At 39.0% G+C, this 18,513-nt stretch overlaps 1 protein-coding gene across 1 annotated transcript; it reads left to right on the plus strand.

Moving 5' to 3' along the window:
• The first annotated feature begins 11,923 nt into the window (after positions 1-11,923).
• On the plus strand, positions 11,924-14,118 carry LOC145012379 (protein LURP-one-related 10-like). The gene is made up of 3 exons (XM_078971177.1): positions 11,924-12,322; positions 12,756-12,983; positions 13,272-14,118. Exons 1-3 carry the CDS (start codon positions 12,113-12,115, stop codon positions 13,839-13,841), a joined length of 1,008 nt encoding a protein of 335 aa, XP_078827303.1. The 5' UTR covers positions 11,924-12,112; the 3' UTR covers positions 13,842-14,118.
• Positions 14,119-18,513: the final 4,395 nt, after the last annotated feature.

An 18,513-nucleotide genomic window follows, 5' to 3' on the forward strand; every position in this document is an offset into this window, starting at 1 on the left:
CAACTTCAAATTTCATTTTCCAAAACCTAACAATGGCGGCCACTACTTCCAACACCGATGAAGTTCTTTCTCAGTCTCTGATGAAGATTCAAAGCACAAACTATCAAGTTGATCCCAAAGTTTCTGCTTATCCTGAAGGGTTAAAGATGCTGACTGTTGCCCTAAAACGTTCTGCTTTGGCAACCGCAATGTTCAGTTCATCTCCGGTTCCGATGGTCTGGTTATCACGTGCCGCTTCCACAGCTTCTTATAATCACACAGCCGATCTGATTACTTTTAATCTCATCAACAACAAACGAGTTAAACTTTCGAAGAACTTGTTTGTGGAAATACTACAAATTCCAAACAATCCTCCCTTCATCAAACCTGTTAACTCCCAGGTTATTCATATGTTTAACGAAATAAGGCATCAATCGGAGTTAACAAAAATCAATGATTTCAGAAAATCAGGGTTGCCGTGTATGTGGAATTTTCTTTTTGGAATTTTTCTCCGGTGTCTTACAGGCAGAGTCGTTGGCCTGGATAGAGGAAGGATGGAAGTATATGCCATGGTGGTGGGTATATATTATGACATTAGTGTTGATTACGCAACACAGCTATGGAAGGAATTTGTCAAGAGTTTAGAACACACAACTCCGGAGAAGGGAATTTCATGTGTAAAATATTGGAGTTTGATTCTTGAACATGTGTATGACAAAGAAGAGATTCCAATGTTGTCAAATGTTGAAGTTGCTGAATTTTCGTTTTATCAATTTCCCAAAGCTGTAGAAGATGATGAAGAAATCTTCACACATGTAGCGCGCATTCCAGACGCAATGCTTCGCAAGGTCTCTCCCACCCACAAAATTTTGGTGAGATATTTGCGAATTGTTGATACAGATGAGCCAACTGGAGTTTTATTAGCTATTGCAACTCCATCTAAATCAAAGAAGGCTGGTAAGAAACTTGCGAAGGGTTCGTCTTCCTCAGTACCAACTGAAGTCATTTCAACTGAGGAACCTTCCAAAATGTCGAAGAAGGAGCTCTTACCTTCCAAATCTGGGGTACTAAAACAGATTCGCAAAGTGGAAGTGAGTAGTAAAGGTGTTACTATTCGCAATATCCCAGCCCCAGTATCTCCCACGAAGAAGCGACAACGAGCGGAAGACGTTGCAAAAAACATGCAACGTACCATGGTCAAGAAAAGGAAGATGGTGATTCGCAATGAATCATCTGAAGAAGAGATTGTCCTAGAAACTCGACCTGTCACCACAATGGTACCTCTTTCTTCACCTATCATTCCCACTTCGCAAATTCCTACCAATATCTCCCAAACCAAATCACTCGAAATAGTTCTTACTAAATCAGTTACTGAGGAGGTTCCTATTTCTGATATGGTTGTCAACGTATCTGATACGGGGGCACCTATCCTGAGTGATGCACCATCTGTTCAAACAACCTTACCCATTTCCTTACCTGTTACCACTTTGTCTACCACTTCAAATATTTTTGACCATGCTCTACAAAACCCTTTCACCACACTATTTCCTTCGCAATCACCATAAAATCCTCAACCTTCGCAAACTACGCAACCAATGTCTGATCCAGAAATCAAAGGAGGTGCCTTTGGGGGGATACTTGATGATATTCCTTTTGATTCAGATGAAGAAGATATTCCTGATCATATGCTGATGACAGGAAAATAGTTTAAAATACTGAATCAAAAGTTGAAGACCATAATTCAATCACAGGCTGATTCAGGTCGAATGTCGTCAATATCTGCCATGGAGGTTGATATCATGATTAAAGGAGCAGAAAAACGAATAATGGAGAAAATTGCTCAGTCTGATAAAAACAATGAGCTCAGAATTGTATCTCAAGGCAATAATTTTAATTCTGTAGTTCAAGATCTTCGGGCAGTTACAAAAGAACGTCATGTTCTTTTTGTCCAAGATGTTAAAAAGGTTCGCGAAGACGTCAACTTAAAAATTCAGGAGTTGAAGTCTGAACTTGCGAAAGATCTTCATGATGTCCACAACAAACAAGATGCCGTTCAACAACAAATTGTGGATATTTCTGCTCAGCTTCAAAAGTTACATAATCTTCCTGGTCTTGCAGATCACAAAGCCGAAATCATGATGAAATTTGATCAGCTCATCCAGTTGGTCACTGATCTCAAAACAGCTCTTTCGCATTCTTCATCATCTCAAATTCTTACTCCAGAATTCTTGTCTCTAAAGATTAATACTTTAGAACAAGCTATTCACAAAGCCCTTACTCCACTCACCAGTTTTACTTCTTTACTTACAAAGGTGCTCCGCATGTTTCCACAGGGGTGCAAGGGGGAGAAGAAAGACGAAGCAAAGAAGAGGATGTGAAAACTGTGGGAAAAGTGATATCAACACAGCTTGTTGCTACTCTTCCAATTCCTTCTAAGCCGATTTCTGCAACAACAATCACTACAAGAATAATTACTAAGGGTATTGTTATTGGAAGACATGAAGGTGGTTCAAGCTCAAAACCCCAACATGATGTTGTAGGAAGAGGGAAAGGAATTTTATACGAAAAATCAAAAGAAGAGTTGAAAGCAGAGGCTGAGGCTGAAATGGAAAAGATGAGGCAAGTCCAGAGCATCATGAGGCAACGAGCAAGTGATCCTCCTTCCATGAACAAAGGAGATCCCGCAAAACTTTACTCTTACGAAACCATAGAGTTAAAAGTTGTTTGTAGGGAAATGTATGAGTTCGAGAAAAAGCCGAAAAGAAGTTCTGATATTACGAACTCGGATCACTGCCAGTTGGACTTCCCAATTAATGAAATGCTTTTCATCAATGCACAATACAAGATCAGTGAGAAATTTGATAATCCGAATGATTTCACTCAAATGAAAATCAAATTTCATGTTGTCTTGTGGAAGGAACCTGATGAAGTTTGGTCGTTAATGAAGATCAAGAAGGTTGTGACGATAAAGAAAGATGTTATGTTTGAAGAGATGTTACAGAATTTCAGATACTTTGTTATCAGAGCTGACAACAAACAATATGACTTCACAGTTGTTGACTTTCCTTTGATGAATTGCAGTGATTTGATTCAAGTAGCACTGATTTTGAAGCATATGGAAGAAAACAATCTCAAAGGCTCTGATACATATGTGTTCTAAGCTGGCTTCGCACATGTGAAGACTTTCATAGACAATTACTTCGATTGTCTAGCCCTTACTGATGATGAATTAGCACATGTTGTGGGAAGGGAAGTGAAAGTTCCATGGGAGGAGACTTTGACACAATCTGCTTTGTCAAAGTATGTTGTTGGAGAAATTTGTCTCAAACCATTTGGTATGGTGTTTTTAGGAAAAGACACAAAAGGTAATCCAAAGAAATTTTTGTTCCAGGTCTCAGAGGTTGAAAGATATAATTCTTCGCAATATACGCACTTCATTGTACGTATGAACAATTGCAAGAAAAATAACGAAGGAGACAAGAAGGATTTGAAGAAGGTGATCTCCTGGTATGGAGAGGTGCGAAAGACAATTCACTCTGCAATTCAAAAGCTTATGAATTGAATTGTATCGACTATTTACAAAAGGGGAGAATGTTGATGTATATTGTAAAAGTCGAATAGAGTGTTTTGTATAGTTTCGCATTTTATGTTATTTTACTAAGTCATTTTTATGCGAAGATAAAATGTATAGACTTAGTATACTTTTTGATGGTTCCCTATAAATAGGGACTTAGGCTAGAAGTTGTAGTACGAATGCTTGAACTCACTTCTGCTTAACACTGTAATCAGACTTTATCAATATAAGATCTGATTAATATTTATTCTCTGTGTTCTTCATCTTAATTCATTCAAATCTATCATTTCTGTTCTAAATTCTCGATAACAATTCTCTTCAAATTCTGCCAACTTCTCCGCAGAAACTGATGGCTAGAAAATGAGCGCTCTTCGTCAATCTATACACAATCACCCAAATCGCATCGACTCCTCTCGCAGTCCTCGACAATTTGGCGATAAAATCCATGGTAATCTGTTCCCTCGTCCATTCGGGAATCTCTAGCGGCTGCAATTTGCCGTGCGGACGCTGGTGCTCGGCCTTAACCTGTCGACAAGTCAGGCACCTCTCAACGAACCATGCAACATCCCTCTTCATACAGGGCCACCAATACTCCTTCCTTAGGTCCAAATACATCTTAGTAGCCCCGGGATGAATCGAGAATATCGATCGATGCGCTTCCTCCATCATAATAGTACGCGTACCGCCCACAAACGGTACCCAAATCCGACCCTGAAAAGTCATAAGTCCCCGACCATCCGTAACGAATTCTGATACCTGACCGACAACCCGCTCCCTCTTCTGGTTTTCTGGTCTCGCAGCCTCAGCCTGAGCTCCTCGGATGGTGTCCAAAATCAGGGTCATCACCGTCAACCTCATACAAATGTCTCGGATCGGGGCGCTTTCCACCCTACGGCTCAATGCATCGGCCACCACATTGGATTTTCTCGGGTGTTACAGGATCTCACAATCATAATCCTTCACCACATCCAACCATCTCCTCTGTCGCATATTCAGATTTGGCTGATCCATCAAGTACTTCAGACTCTTGTGGTCCATGTAGATGGTACACGAAACCCTATAAAGATAATGCCGCCAGATCTTGAGGGCAAACACCACAGCCCCCAATTCCAGGTCGTGGGTGGGATATCTCGACTCATGAGGCTTCAACTGCCTCCAAGCATACGCTATAACGTGTCCCCTTTTCATAAGCACCGCCCCTAAACCCGATATAGATGCATCACAGTATGCCACAAAATCCTCCATCCCTTCTGGGAGTGCAAGCACCGGGGTCTCGCACAATTTTTGACGAAGGGTCTTGAATGAGGACTGCTGCTCTGGTCCCCATGAAAATGCAACACCCTTCCGGGTCATCTTAGTAGGTGGCATGGCGATCTAGGAGAAATCCTTGATAAACCTTCGATAATAGCCGGTCAATCCCAGAAAACTCCTGATCTCAGTGGGCGATCTCAGCACTTCCCATCTCAACACCGCCTCGATCTTGGCCGGATCGACCAATATCCCCTTCTGGTTAACAAGGTGCCCTAGGAACTGGACCTCTCGTAACCAGAAATCACACTTGGAGAATTTGGCATATAGCCACTCCGATGTCAATACTCCAAGAATTTCCCTCAAATGCTCCTCATGCTGCTCCCTAGACCTCGAATATACCAAAATATCATCAATGAATACGATCACCGACCGATCCAGCATTGGCCTGCACACCCTGTTCATAAGATCCATGAACGCAGCCAGGGCATTGGTGAGCCCAAAAGGCATCACCGCAAACTCATAATGTCCATAACGAGTTCTGAATGCAGTCTTCTGAATATCTTCATCCCGAACCCTCATCTGATGATAACCCGACCTCAAGTCTATCTTGGAGAACCAAGATGCCCCCTGCAACTGGTCGAACAGATCATCGATCCTAGGTATTAGATACCGGTTCTTAACCGTGAACTTGTTCAACTCCCGGTAATCAATACACATCCGGTGTGAACCATCCTTTTTCTTGACAAATAAAATCGGCACTCCCCAAGGTGAGCTACTCGGTTGAATAAACCCCTTTCCCAACATCTCCTGAAGCTACGAGGATAACTCCTGCATTTCTGGTGGAGCGAGGCGATAAGGCGCCTTGGCGATGGGCGCCGCTCCCGGAACCAGATCGATACGGAACTCCACTTGCCTTTCCGGAGGCACACCTGATAACTCTTCGGGGAACACATCCGAAAACTCGCATACTACCGGAACGTCATCAACCGAATTGGGCCTCCCCGCAGCCACTCGAGTGTCCATCACATAGGCTATGAATCCACTGCAGCCCTGCTGCAAACTCTATCTCCCCCTGGCATCCGAACAAAACGCTAACCCACACCGGGTCCCCTCGCCATACACAGTAAGCACTCCCCCACTAGGATCTCGTATAGTCACCAGCTGTCTCTCGCAGTCAATGACTACCCCAAACTTACTCAACAAGTCCATGCCCACGATGACGCAGACATCCCCCATCGCTATAGGAGCCAAATCTATAGGGAACTTGACCCCAAAAATCTTGAGCACACATCCTCAAATCACGTCAGTGGCGTATACCGCTTTCTCATCCTCTATAGAAACTCGCAGGTGTCGACTCATCACCTCCCGATCAATACCGATGTGCTGGCTAAAAGCCAACGATACAAAAGACCGAATCGCACCCGAGTCAAATAATACCAAAGCAGGTACAGAATTCACAAGAAAAGTACCTACGCATATCATAATATAAGCACAATATCTTAGCATAAAAGTAAATACACGAAAGAATACATACCAGCTACGACATCAGGCGCCGTGCGGACCTCCTCCGTAGTCAACTGAAAAGCTCTCCCACGAGCCTTCGAAGCCTCGGCTTTCACCGGCCGAGTCTCGGTAACCCTGGCAGCAGGCGCAGATCCCCAGCGAAGTTGGGGGCACTCGGCCTTCCGATGGCCAGTCTGGTTGCAATGAAAGCAAACCATAAATCCCTTGGGGAAATCCCTAGCAATGTGCCCCTCCTTGCCACACTTGTAGCAAGCACCCGATCGACATGCCCCCTCATGACCCTTGCTGCACTTTCCGCATGTGCGGCCCTTCTGACCTCCCGTCCTCAAATCGGCGGACTTGGTCCGCTTGGCTGCTGGGTGGGACTGAGCCGGCCGCCGATCCACCCGTTGAGACTCGGCCTCCTCCCTGGCCTGGGTCTCCAACTCGATCTCTCGCTTCCTAGCATTCGCCTGGAGCTCAGCAAAGGTCTGGTATGACGAGTTCGATACGAACTCCCGGATATCCCTCCTCAGTACACCCAAATATCGGCTCATCCGAGCCTGTTCCGTGGACACCTGCTCAGGGAAAAACATTGCCCTCTCATGAAACTTCTAAGTGATCACCGTAACAAAATCATTACCCTGCTTGAGGGACAAGAACTCCTGAACCAACCGTTTCCTCTCCACCGGGGGAACATACTCGTCTCTGAACGTAGCAGTAAATCTCTCCCAAGTCACGGCTGAAACCTCCGCAAGAGTGAAGTTCGCCGTCACGAACTTCCACCAATCCTTTGCTCCCAGGCGGAGCTGGTTCAAAGCGAACCGTACCCTCAGATGCTCCAGACATGAACAAGTGTAGAAGCATCCCTCGATATCAGCAATCCATCTCATCGCAGCGATCGGATCCTGCATCCCGTCAAACTCGGGTGGCTTCATGTTGCTGAACTCCCGGAATAGCAACGAGTCACCTCCCTGCGGTCTGGCAGCGGCCACAGCTGCGGTAGCTGCAGTGGCTGCAGCCTCAGTCACCGTGGCGTACCGCTCATCAAAAGTCTCCATCAGTATGGTCTTAATAGACCCAAACATCTCCGGAATCTCGGCCCGGATCGCTGCAACCACCTCCTCATGAATCATCTGATGAGGCTCCTCGTCACTCACACCACTCGTACCAGGTCTGTGGCATGGTCCAACCATGATCGCACTCGATAACGCAACCATACTCGGTCTCCGATACCCAAGGATTCTTACTTGGGTTGCCCACTGACCCGATGTCTTCAATAGTACGGGCCCAATACTACCAACTACACCGCATCAGTATTCACCCCAAGTCCTCCTCCCCGAACCCCGGATCATGAGTACTCTATTCTCGCTATGCACTAGCTACCCACTCTCTCTCAAAGCATCTCATAGCAGCAGTTTTCCCTAGACTAAGGCATCACAAATCAGGCCACTCTAGTCCTAATATGAATACCTAGTCTACTAGCATGCATATCATATCATAACATATCTCATAGCACATATTGTAAGAGTATTTTGGGGATTTTACCGTTCGGGCGCTGGCTGACCGTACACACTGCTTCTCCTTTGGTTGTTTCAAAATCTTTTATTAGATTTTTATTGCTTTTATTAATTAAAATTTTTCTCAAATCCCCGGTTTGATTTTAGTTACGCCCGAAGGTGTATCTGAATCCCTCAAACCAAGGCTCTGATACCAACTTGTAACAACGTAAATTTTAAAACAAATTTTTTATTTTTGTAACATCAAAAACCATCGACTAATATTCCAAATTCAAACGTGAACAATGTTATCATAACAAAATACATCCCAATGATCATAAAATAGTTTTTCTCTGACAATGTATACGATCACACCGGCGCCTTCCCACGGTCCTCGCTAGTACCAGATACACATAACACAACAACTGTAAGCATAAATTCTTAGTGAGTTCCCCAAAATACAACTTACGCATATACGCCTTTCCAGGCCCTGACCTTCCGGTCCATGTGCCTTCCGGTCCATGTGTCTCAGGGGACTTCCATCCCGACTAGGTAGACCTTCCGGTCCTACCCACGTCAACCTCACGGTCCACATCATAATGCCTTCCGGCCCAATACATATACGTCTTCCGGCCCATATCAAGCATATCATACATAACACATATAAACGATTAACTTATCACATACGATGCATATAACTCATAACATATCTGACCTTCCAGTCACACAGTAAAATCCCTTCCGGGTACAGTATAGTGAGAAAACTCACCTCGTGGAAAGTCTAAGATCTCACGTACTCGCTATCTCCAAATCCCAACGACGACCCTACCTCGCCTAATCATAAAAATATCATTTAATAATCAAAGACTTCCACATCTAACACTTTACCTTTATTATCATTCCTCAGAGGGTAAAAGACCATTTTACCTTTCCTTGACTTAAAGTCCTCATGTTGACCAAAACCCTAAAAGTCAACAAAATTCAACCCTGTAAGTACGCGGGGTGTACTGCTAGATGTACGCGGGGCGTACATCGCCAACCCATGGATCGGGGTCTCCACCGAGTACGCTACGCGTACTAGAAGTTACGCCCAGCGTAACTATCAGATTCTAACACTCTTCATTTCTGGTCTTAATCGGTTAAGCCATTACTCCAACTTCTACATCCGACTCTGATAGTGTGTCTAAACCCATAAAGTCGAGACCTTTAAGCCTTAGCATGGCTATAAAGGCTCCAACACTTCTTAACAACATTTTATTCTAACTCAAGGACCTAGATCTCATGCATGGTGCACTATTCACGTCCAAGATGTTATTTTTATGAGTCTACAACTCCAATAGATCAGAAATATGAAGGATCTAAGCTTATGGAGGCCATTTGCACAAAAGTCTCCACCTTTGGGACTAAAACCCTAGAAAATGGTACTTGAAGCATATAACATGAACCAAGTGACAAGATCTGAACTTTTTACCTGATAATGAAGCTTTAACCCTTGCAAAGCTCATATCTACACTTGAACACCACTTCTAGTCTTTCCAATGAGCTCTTCTTCTCCTTTACAACCTTGGAATGGCACCACCAAGCTTAGAATACACACAAAATGGCTAAAGAATGAAAGCACACTCTTTTTAGGGTTTCTCTCTGAGGGATGGTGGCTGAGAAGTCCAGCCACACCTTCCTTTTATAGCCCTCCAAAGGAATTAGGGTTTTTAGATCTGGACCAGTTACGCCAAGCGTAACCTTGGATACGCCTAGCGTACTTGAGGGTTAACGCGTCCAAAAGAGGCGCGCGAGTACGCGCAGCGTACACCTTGTACGCCCAACGTACTCGCTTATCATGAAAACCCTAAAATGACAACACAACCAAAATAGAAGAATACCTGGATTTCGGGCTGTTACAGAATATCTGTGTAGTTGTACGTGTAACCTGTGTGTTAAGAGCTCAAAATTAAGGAATACTCCCCTCCTGCCCGTGGACGTAGGTCACCTTGATCGAACCATGTAAATATTGTGTCTTGTGTGCTTTTTTGTTTTGCTAGTTATCCGCTTTACTTCCTAACATTACAGATGAGCAGGATTGGGAGTTGCTTTTCTGTCGGTTTCAATGATGGACAGTGAATAGGGAAGAATCCTACCAGCATGACCCAATAGATTTTTATATGCTAGTAAAGACTGAGTAGGATTTTTCCAAAAGAGGTAATTAGATGAGGGGAGTTTGATGGGGAGAAGGTGAAGGGTAGTGTTGAAGGGAAGATCAATGGAGGATGACGCCACGAGCAAATAAGAGAAAAATATTCTTTTGATGGAAAAGAGGGGGGGGGGGGGGGGGGGACGGGTCGTTAGGGTTTTTTATGATCCTAGCTGATACCACATGAGAAGTAATTTCCTTGATTATTCTTCTTCAAAATAAAAAAGATATATACGTTTATATAATTCGAAAATTCTGACATAATTCGTTGGTAAAGGGTGTTGTTGGTACTAAGGTCAAAGTCGATCAAAGTGTCACTGATCGCTACTCTGCAGCTAAATCCTGGTAAAGCTATCGTCGCTATTCCATCAGTCTATAAGTCAAATTTGGTCAAAAAACACCCACTGACAATTCGTAGGTAATCCATCGGTAATACATGGATTGGTATTCTGTCGGTAATTTAGCGATGAAAAAAGCGGTTGGTATACATCAATAATTTGTCAGTATAAAAGGTGTTGGCCCTTTTTTGGTTGGCAATACGTCGGTATCAGCTATTACCGATGAAATATCGACCGATATTACCATAGGTAATTTTCCATCCATATCCACCCATCCCCCCCCCCACCCCCCCCCTTCTCTCTTTCCTCCAGACATATATATAAATACATTACAATTGACGGTTCTAAGGATCGGTTTGCAAATAGTAATCCCACTAATAAACAAGTACGATAAACCCTTTTATCAGGGAGTTTGGATTGAAACCATTTGACCTTTGTACTAAAGTATCGGCTGTTTGAAAATGTATTTTTTTTATATTGATGGTTCAAATCCTATAATAAACAATAGAGAAATGTAAAATGAACAAATATAAATTTGAAAGTATGTCCTAGCGTTCTAAAAATAAAGAACATGGATTTGAATCTACTCAATATTGGATTTCAATGTTCATTTTTAGTCATGGAAGCCCCAACCGGAGGCTCAAATAATTAAAAGGCATTAAGACTTCGGCAACCTACCTTTAGCTACAAATGTAACAACCATAAAAATCATAAAAATAATGCCAACTTGAAGTAAGGTATATTTCTAAAAAGATTAAAGTGCATTTGGTTGTGTAAAATTATTTTCATTTTCTAAGAAAATGTTTTCAATAAATAAAGTTAAGTTTTCATTTTCTATTTTCAATGAACATTTTAGAAAACGCGTTTGGTTGAAACCGAGAAAGTTTTCATTTTCCATCTTAGAAATTTGGAAAACTATAAAAATCAGTTTTTCTAATTTATATATAATTTAGAAAACTGAAAATTTTCATTTACTTGGAAAATTTCGGAAAGCTGAACGAACCAAACACATTTTCAAAATGTTCATTTTTCTTGGAAAATTTTCCTAACAAACTGGAAAATTTTCTACAACCAAACGCACCCTTAGGTGCGTTTGGTCGTAAGAAAACTATTTTCATTTTGTAAGAAAATGTTTTCAGAAAATAGAGCTGAGTTTTCGCTTTCAATTTTCAATGAAAATTTTAGAAAACGTGTTTGTTTGAAACCGAATGAGTTTTCATTTTTCATCTTAGAAATTTAAAAAACTTTGAAAAAATATAAAATTCATTTTTCTAATTTCCATACAATTTGAAAAACTTAAAATTTTCATTTTCTTGGAAAATTTTGAAAAACTAAACCAAACAAACGCGTTTTCAAAATTCCACAACCAAACGCACCCTTATCATCCCGGCCAGTGGGATAAAACCCGTTTCTTTGTAAGCATTTTCTAAAGCACTAGAGAATATTTCTCCAAAAGTACGAAGAATTTATTTTCCAATTATTTGAAACCTTTTCTTTTAAAGACACTAAATAAGATAAAACCTGTTTCTTTGCGAGCATTTTCCGCAGGGATTACTACTCACCATTCCTCTGTGGCCATTAAAAGAACCATTGATCAACAAACACACCAAACTTCAAGAAATATATATAAATGCTCGCACGTATATAGCCATTAGTTTTGTTTAAAGAAATTTGATAGTTTTAGAGAGAGAAAGAAAGAATTAAAAAAATAGGCTAAATATTAATTCTGATCGTCAATCGATATAGAATTAGGGTATCAATTATCATTATAGCTTGGACAATGGTGGTGGTGGACGCACAATACGTTGAGCCATTCACCGTCGATCTTGCTGTTCAGAGGAAATCAGTGGCCAATTCAAATGGAAACTTTACCGTTGTCGACGTCAATGGAAACGTGTTGTTTAACATTAAAGACACATTGTTCAGTTTTCATGATCGTCATATCTTGTATGATGCAAACGACAAACCTGTTCTAACTTTCAAGAAAAAGGTTTCTTTTTTTTATTCTGTTGTTAAATTCAACTTGCTGTTTAAATTGTGACGAACGTTTTTGTACTTATGTGGTTTAATCATCATACAAAACCATGTTCATGTGATGCGTTTCATATTTAAAATATTATGAATAAAAAGTCATGCATGCAAATAACTACTAGAAGAAATAATTTTTATTGTAAATTCCATTAACATTTTAGGCTTTAGCATTAAGGTTAACTTTAACATGCATAGTAATTAAATACATTATCGTAATTGATATTGTATATAAGAAGTAAAACAATAACTATTTCACATTCTTGAAAAAAAATTATACTTTCTGCAAATACGAAACTTACATGAAACTGAAACTTCATTGATCTTGAAACCCATGAAGCGATTATATCCAAAGGCTTTGCTGTAATCGCTATTTCTTTTAATAATTTGTTCAGCTCCGATCCATCCATGGAAGATGGCAAGCTTTCAAAGGAGAGAACGCCACCCACAAAGATTTACTTTTCAGTGTAAAGAAGTCAGCAGCACCTAAACATGAAACGGAGTTAGATGTGTTTTTAGTGGAAAACAAAGAGGAGACATCGTGTGATTGTAAGGTTACAGGAGATTGGGAAACCAAATCTTGCAACGTCTACGCCCAAGATGGTTCTACCATTCTTGCTGAGGTGACATACACCTTTAAAGATATATTGGTAGACTTTATAATATCAAATTAATCGATCACATGGTAAAGTGATAATTAGTTACATATTGTAAATGAAATGGGACATTCGTTGAGACAAGCAAAGATAAATGGATTAGTGTATTTTGTGTTATATATTCATATCATATTTGATTGATTTATTTTGACATAATATTATGTGTGAAGTGGGTCTTAAGAATATGTTACATTTAAAGTGTGGTATATGTTTGCCTAATTCATTATTGTCCTGTTTTTGAATGATATGATCTAGGTACATGATAAGCAAAATATTACCAATGTGGTGGTTGGAAAGGAGACCTTCGGTATAACAGTCTACCCGGATGTGGATTATGTTTTTATTGTTGCACTTGTGGTGATTCTTACGGAAATCAAAAGTTATGATAGTAGCAAGAAAAAGAAAAAGAAAAAGAAAAAGAAGGAAAAGAAGAGTTCTGATAGTAGTGAAGACGATAAAAAAGATAAGGAGATAAAGGTTGAAGAGGTGCAGGAGGATGAGAAAGAGAAATTACAAGTAAAAGAACAAACAAAAGACGAAGAGGAAGATCATGAAGAGCCGAGAGAACAAGAAGAACAAAAAGAAGATGAAGTAGAAGAAGAAGTAGAAGAAGAAGATGATGATGATGATGATGATGATGATGACGACAGTGAAAGTGAAAGTGAAAGTGAAAGTGATAGTGATAGTGATGATTATGATGACGAGGAACATGATGATGATAAAGAGGGTCAAACTAACATGGAGGAACCGAATCATGATGAGTATAATAACGACGAAGATGATGAAGAAAGTAGCTCCACCTCAGAAGAAAGTCCTAAAAAATAGTAAAAGTTGAAGGTAATTCATTTTGTCAAAAATCATTTACATGTATAGCGGTAATGCATGTAAGATTGTACAAGCTTTTTCAAGTTGAACAACTTTTGATTTTTTTAGAGAAAACATAGTGACTGGTACTAGAAGGTTAAATTAAATACTTAAAATCCATTTCGTACGTATTTGAATGATATGGGTAGATGATAGTAATCAAGTCATTTGCCAAACCTAATGCTATATATGTTTCGTATTTACTAATTATGGAATGTATAGGTTCAAAGATCTTTATGTGGACACATGTATAAGGTAATGTCTCAGTACATTTCAAGGTAGAAATATATATCATTCTTTTCAAATATGTTTCTTATATGGCCATGTATTAGGTAGTATATATTTCTTTTCAAATTTATTCTTAACGTACATGCTTTTTCTCCAAAAACATTATTAGATTTCTAGTTAATGGAATGGCCAACACGTTATAACATAACACTTGAGTAGCATGAACTTGTTTTATACATAAACCTTTGAGTAACCTTATAAACCATACTATTTTGCATGAAGTCGCTATGGCAACTACATACTAGCCTTTGTAGAGGACACTGCAACAATGGCCTACTTCTTGGATCCTTGAGTAATTTGTCTAGATCCGAGCATAAAAACCGTTACCAATTATACTTTTCGTATCATCTTGAGATCATATCCAACCTTTCAAGAAAAATGTTACATTCTGTATATATTAGATTCCAAAATTACCTATGCCTACACATAATTACGTACAAACTCATTTTGCTACTCCAAAATGTTTTTTTCGTTGGACACTACATCGATCTAGAAAGTAGTCCAACCGGAAATTAAAAAATATGTTCTTGTGTGTATAACCAGGCTCGGCCCAATATATGGGTTAGTTGGGCTAAGGCCCAAGGCAACATATTCATTGATCCCGTAATTGAATCACATTGAGAATTGCAATCGCCAAATCGATAAATCCAATCGCTAGAAAAACTTACAAGTTCGTAGAGATGGAGGATCCGGATCTAAAGTCCAAATCCACTTAACTAATTCATTAATCCTGTTTTCCATCTTTGTACATGTGATTTCTATTCTTCATTCTGATTAATTTTTGTCAAATAAACTCGTTGTTGCACTTAATCGTACATCTAAAATAATCTAATAGTGTTATGAATTTTGTTAGTATTGCGATTTAAGATTTTAGATTTGTGTGCAAGTTGGAGTTCCATTACTGATTGTGAGTTCGATTTATGTTATAACGTGAAACAAAACCTTCAAGGGCAATCAAAGTAGAAAGTACTGGTTGGATTTTTTATTTCTGATTTATCTTCAATTGATTTCGGTAAGTTTTATTTTTCTTTATCTAATACTAAATTCTTTATAAACCTGTTTCCATCAATCATCATCTCTTGATTTGATGTTTGTGGGTTTTGTCAGGAGTTTGATTTTTACCTAAGTCGAGCTTTTGGAAAGATTTCTGAAATCGATTTGGTTTTTGTGTAGTTTCATTTTTTGTGTAATTTCTTTTGTACCGATGGTTTTCATTTAATGTGGGGTATTAGATATGTGGTTTTGTTGTGTTTGTTACTATTAATCTAGTGTAAAATCGTAATTAGAATGCTATTTCGGCCATGTTTGTAGCTATCATTTTACGAAGTGGTCTTTATTTGTCTATATTTTAATTTTTAAGAGCTTTGAATGGCAGGGGTGTTATTGATTTTTGAGTAAGTTACACAAATGGTCCTTCTGGTTTGAAGTAATTTGCACGTTTAGTCCTTAACTTATTTTTTAACTCAGAAAGTTCTTACTATTCGTTTTTATTGTGTCTTGGTCCTTGTTTTATCGAAAGAGACTATTTTGCTTTTGGTTTTTAATTTATTTAAATAAACACATCCCAAACTCTTTTTCATATCATCTTACTTTACTTTATCAACCTCATCTTATTTAAATACATTAAAAAATCAAGGGTAAAACTGTCTTTTTATGTATGACATGGGTTAAGTGCGCAACAAAAACAAACAATAATGATCTTCCAAGTTAAAAAAATAAATTAAGGATCAAACATGTAAATTACCCCAAACCATAAGGACCATTAGTGTAATTTACTCTTGATTTTTGTGAACTATGGGGTCAGAGATTTGGAAAACTCTTTGTTATTTTAAGTATGTCTTAATCTGATTTGCATAATTATTGTTTACTTCAGTTGAATTTAGCTACAATTGTAGAAACATGTTTTTACATATTGGTTGTGGGGAGTATAGTTAGCCATCTTCAGATTTGTTATCGCTTTACTGATAATTTACTTAATAACATTTGCTTATGTTATCCCACTATAATCTTTACTTGTTAATTCTTTGTTCATTTTTGATGGGGGTTGACGCAGTCTTGTAATTTTTCATACCAAATTGTTTCAAGAGCTCGTTAGTAATTTTTCATACCAAATTGTTTCAAGAGCTCGTTAGCGTATTTCTACTATGGCACAAAAATACCTTTGTTGGTCTACTTTACTTTCAACTCTAAAGAATAATTCAATTTTACAATGTGAGTATGTATTTTGGCATTTTTGGATTCAACTCAACTATATACAAGGCCTTGTGTATATCATATTAAAGGATGATCTTTGTCGTATCTAACTAGAACTTAAAATTTTAGATATGAGTAGTGGGTGTAGATTTCATTTATGGCTTTTATCTACGATGTATTAACCGAAAGAATAAATTAACCTTATCATTCCTAAAACCACATATAATAAGTTAAATAGTCGTCTAATCATAGATCATAAAAAATGCTATTAAAGATCTTAAATATATACACAAGTTTGAGCTAGCTCACTTGGTTAACATAAAGATTCTAATTTAACTACTAACTTGGAGGTCCTGGATTTAATGCCAACACAAGAGATATATATTTATTTGTCATTCAAAAAAAGATCATACATATATAAAATATATATAGAAGAAGAGATTATAGATTAGTAAAGCAATGAGGCTAGAGATTCTTCATTGATCCTAACTAGTACAATCTCCCAAACTTCTCTCATGAATTTCGACGGTTTGGTTATTCACCGAAATCCAATTTCATTTGATAAAGTGATTGCTTTTCTGAAATATTGAACTAGACACATTCAGCGGATCATCAAGGAACATCTTTCCATTCTTGGAATGATTGATTCCACCATTAATGGTTGATTTGGGGAGAAATGGAATCCTTTATTGGTAATTTGATGGAATGTATTTCTAAGTGGGTGTTTTGGATTACTTTTAAATATAAAAGTCTTTTTTGTAAAATAACTTTTTAAGAAAGTAGTTTTTGCGAAACGAGTTTTTTAAAATGTGTTTAGATTAGCAAAAAGTCGGCAAAATGACTTTTGGAATACTAATTAGATAAGACAGTACACTCTGAGATGCGAAAACACTTCATTTCAAGTGTTAGGAGTGACCCGGGTAGCATCTAAGGGTGTGTATGGCCTGAATATGGAGTTTGCTCTTCAAGAGTAAACTCCATATGGAGATTACATCCCTAAGACCATGTCCTCATGAGTTTACGGCTGTAAACTCATGGTGGGGGTGTTCTTGGGTGCTTAATGGTCTTATAACTCTTGTGGGGTGATGCTAGGCTTAGGTTTAAGGCATTGGAAGTGAATTAACCAACACATGGACCATATAAAGGAGTTTACGGTAGTAAACTAGGATTTTACGGCTTTAAACTCTTAGGTACCCATTCTTATTGTGTTTTGGTGATCCTAGGTCAAGTCCAAGTGTTTCTAGTCCAAAGTACAAGCCATGGAAGGAAGTTAGGGCACTATTTGACCACCACAAAGGAGTTTACGACCCAGGAACCATTCCTTGGGGGGTTTATGGCCGTAATCTACCTAGGGGATGCTTTCTTGTATGTTTAAGGTCCCTAACACATTGGTGGATGATTCTAGACTTTATTCCAAGGCTTAGGAGGTGTTTAAGGGGCATTCTAACACCTTAAAAGGTGTTCACGGCCTAAGAAATGGTGTTTATGGTCCAAGCATGTGCTTGGGCCGTAAACTCATGTTTACCCCTCAAATGATAAGGTTTTGGTGTTCTAAGTCCAATATTGTAAGCCCTTAAGTCATATCTAAGCTCCAAAAGTGGTTTGGAAAGGTTTTGAGGCTCAAAAACCCCATTTATGTGTGTTTGCAGCCTAGGGTTATTCCTGGGCCGTAAACACTTGTTCTTGGTCCTATTTCATGAATTAAGCATGAGTTTGAAAGCTAAATGTGTTATACTATGAGCTAGGAAGGAATACATACCAATTTGGGGCTTGAAAGAGGTGATTTTGGATCAAATTTTGAGTTTTTAGAGAGAGAGTAGAGAGAGTGTGTGGAAAATCTTCAAATGAAGCCCACTCAACTTTATATATGGTTCGGGTTTGAGGCTCGGTGGAATTCTACCTGATACTGACGTTAAACGGGGCTTTTGGTCGCACCCGATTAAGTTTTCGTAACCCGACGTGGTTGAAACCATAAATTTTCCAAATAAACATTTGTGATGTTTTCACGTGTTTCTAATGTGTTTGGACACTCACGAGATCATAATAAGAGTCTTAATTTAAATGACCTAATCCAAAAGTCAACGGAAAAATCAGAAATACTAACGCTTTTACTGACAAAAACGTGTTACAATGACGGAATAACTTACGGGTT

This window comes from Lactuca saligna, chromosome 8 (assembly GCF_052625555.1).
Source record: "Lactuca saligna cultivar CGN05327 chromosome 8, ASM5262555v1, whole genome shotgun sequence".
NCBI classification, from domain to species: Eukaryota; Viridiplantae; Streptophyta; class Magnoliopsida; order Asterales; family Asteraceae; genus Lactuca; species Lactuca saligna.

Excerpts from the sequence above, each read along its gene's own strand:
- LOC145012379 (XM_078971177.1), top strand. The coding sequence starts at position 12,113 with ATGGTGGTGGTGGACGCACAATACGTTGAGCCATTCACCGTCGATCTT. Across the intron at positions 12,323-12,755 it reads TTCTAACTTTCAAGAAAAAG|CTCCGATCCATCCATGGAAG; the intron begins GTTTCTTTTTTT and ends TAATTTGTTCAG. Across the intron at positions 12,984-13,271 it reads GTTCTACCATTCTTGCTGAG|GTACATGATAAGCAAAATAT; the intron begins GTGACATACACC and ends GATATGATCTAG.